Source organism: Bubalus kerabau, chromosome 3 (genome assembly GCF_029407905.1).
Source record: "Bubalus kerabau isolate K-KA32 ecotype Philippines breed swamp buffalo chromosome 3, PCC_UOA_SB_1v2, whole genome shotgun sequence".
Lineage (NCBI taxonomy): Eukaryota > Metazoa > Chordata > Mammalia > Artiodactyla > Bovidae > Bubalus > Bubalus kerabau.
The window spans coordinates 156,795,240-156,798,340 of NC_073626.1; the positions used below are offsets into that span (position 1 = coordinate 156,795,240).

The 3,101-nt window shown below is 40.0% G+C and overlaps 1 protein-coding gene across 1 annotated transcript; it reads right to left on the reverse strand.

Moving 5' to 3' along the window:
* Window positions 1-1,994: 1,994 nt before the first annotated feature.
* On the reverse strand, window positions 1,995-2,834 carry LOC129647828 (lactoylglutathione lyase). Its single transcript, XM_055574790.1, has one exon. The coding sequence runs from the start codon at window positions 2,786-2,788 to the stop codon at window positions 2,234-2,236; it is 555 nt and encodes a 184-aa protein (XP_055430765.1). The 5' UTR covers window positions 2,789-2,834; the 3' UTR covers window positions 1,995-2,233.
* Between the last annotated feature and the right edge of the window lie 267 nt (window positions 2,835-3,101).

Sequence of the window (3,101 nt, forward strand, 5' to 3'; positions counted from 1 at the left end):
GTCTATGACAATACAAAGTACATGTTTATCAAACAATCCAAAGCGTGTCATGTAACTTACATTTTCTATAGAGTCCTTGCATCTAGAGAGTGTTCTGTGTACTTACTGTGACACAAAAGTTAGTTTGTTCCCAAACAGCCCGCAAGACATTGTGATTAAATGAAACAGTACACATAGGAGAATGACGATGACGAATGACAATGACAAAAAAGTCCCTATGGTATGAGACAAAGGTCTTCACAATCCTCTCTTACTCAAAAATATCATATTCATGAGAGGGACTATAAAATAGCTTTCAGATATCATCATGATCTCTCTGATAATCAACATTTCCTTTCCAAGAATAATCCTGGGCAAGTATTGTTCACCACTTTAGATGGAAAATAATCTAGTAGAATTATATGGACGATTCAGAGTCCAAGTTCTGAGGGCTTGATATAAGGCACAAGGTGTTTCTTTATACTTCAAACAAACCAAAGCAGTACAGAGATGAGGAACATAAATTTTGACTATCTGTCATTGGAAGAAAAGCCTGCTGTTCCAACCTAGAAGAACCTTGTAAGTGCCTATCAATCGGTGTGAATGGGTTTTCTGGGTCCTAGAGAACTACTTCCAAGAAATGTCCAGATATGAGAGTACTGAATTTCATCTGCCCCCTTTAATTGGCCAGGACTGGAACAGTTAGACAACTGGGTAGAATGCATTATAAATAAGATGGTAAACCTCACCAAACTTCATGTAATTCTCTTGTATTTGGTCCAGCTGATATGTGGTACTCAGACTCTAAGATGGACCCCAATAACCTCTCAAATCTTCGTATTGATAGTCTTCTCATACAATCTTCTCCTTATACAGTCTTCTCACATATTTAACTAGTGTTGTACAGCAGGAATTATGGATGCAATTTCCAACATTGACTATACACGGCACTTCCATTTACAACTTGGTTTCCTTCCCTCTCTCTCTGACAGGCACTCTGGAATAAGCCTACTACTACATTATGACCAGCCCTATGGAGAACCAAATGTGGTAAGAAAATGAGACATCTGATAATAATCAGCAAGAAACTGAGACCTGCCAACAGCCATGTGAGTGGGACTCCTCCAGCCCAAGTCAAGCCTTTGGTTCAGTTCAGTCGCTCAGTCACATCCGACTCTTTGCTAACCCATGAACTGCAGCACACCAGGCTTCCTTGTCCATCACCAACTCCAAGAGCTTGCTCAGACTCATGTCCATCAAGTCGGTGATGCCACCTAGCCATCTCATCATCTGTCATCCCCTTCTCCTGCCTTCAATCTTTCTCAGCATCAGGGTGTTTTCAAATGAGTTAGCTCTCACATCAGGTGGCCAAAGTATTGGAGTTTCAGCTTCAACATCAGTCCTTCCAATGAATATTCAGGACTGATTTCCTTTAGGATTGACTGGTTCGATCTCCTTGCAGTCCAAGGGACTCTAAAGAGTCTTCTCCAACACCACAGTTCAAAAGAATAAATTCTTCAGCACTCAGCTTTCATTATAGTCCAAATCTCACATCCATAAATGACTGCTGGAAAATCCATAGATTTGACTAAACACACCTTTGTTGGCAAAGTAATGTCTCTGGTTTTTAATATGCTATCAAGCTTGGTCGTAGCTTTTTATTCCAAGGAGCAAACGACTTTTAATTCCATGGCTGCAGTCACCATCTACAGTGATTTTGGAGCCTAGGAAAATAAACTATTTCATAGTTTCCATTGTTTCCCCATCTATCTGGCATGATGTGATTGGACCAGATGCCATGAGCTTAGATTTTTGAATGCTGCATTTTAAGCCAACTTTTTCACTTTCCTCTTGCACTTTTTTTTTTTTTTTTTTTTTTTTTTTTTTTTTTCAGTGTTTTTTTTTATTTTAAATGATGGTTCAAAGGCAGACTTGTAGACTTGTATCTCTTCAGGAGATGGAAGGCAAATGCAGCCTCTGAAGGGAACTGTTCTAATTATTGCCTAAAAAAGTAAAGTTATACAACTATATTCAAGGACATAAGACAAGGCACTACATTAAAACTAGGATGACTGAACAGTTGGGGGAAACAGCTGAAAGAGTAAAGGGAGATAGATTTAAGAATAATCTGAGTTGGGACAAGGATCCATCAGTCCTGGATGCTTCTGTTATCTGAATATCTTGAATCACATGATTTCCTGTTTTACCTTCTACAATGTCTCCACTGAAATTTCAAATCAGCATTCTCACAGAACTAATTAATAGTTATCATTGTGTTGGGATTCAAAATTTCAATCCAGTAACCATCAGGATCTTGAATAAATGCCAGGCCTTTCATTTTACCATCATCAGGTTTCTTAACAAATTTGACTCCCAGTTCTTCAAATCTTTTACAAGCACCATGAACATCGGGAACAGCAATTCCAATGTGACCAAATCCTCGAGGGTCTGAATTGCCACTGTGGTAACTCTGGGTCTCATCATCTTCCGTGCCCCAATTGTGTGTCAGTTCAAGTGTAGCTTTTCTGGAGAATACCCACGCTACTTTTTCATCTTTATCTTTTGGGATGTCATTTTTATCCTCATAAGCCAAGAAATACAGTGAAAATTTCATAGTGGGGAAATCAAGTTTCTGGAGTAGTGTCATTCCAAGAATTCTCGTATAAAAATCCAGTGACTTCTTAGGATCCTTAATTCGCAGCATGGTCTGCTGCAAGAGAAAATCCTTGGTGCTGGGGTCCGGGTCGGAACAACAGCTGAGGGCAGCCTCGTCGGTGAGGCCGCCGGACGCGGGCTGTGGTTCTGCCATGGCCGCACTGCTGTATCAAGGACGATAGTCCCCGTGAATCTCCTCTTGCACTTTTATCAAGAGGCTTTTCAGTTCCTCTTTGCTTTCTACCATTAGGGGAGAGTCATCTGCATATCTTAGCTTATTGATATTTCTCCCAGAAATCTTGATTCCAGGTTGTGCTTCATCCAGCCAAGCATTTTGCATGATGTACTCTGCATATAAATTAAATAATCAGGGTAACAATATACAGCCTTGACATACTCCTTTCTCTATTAGGAACCAGTCCGTTGTTCCATGTCCGGTTCTAATGTTACTTCCTGACCTGCATATA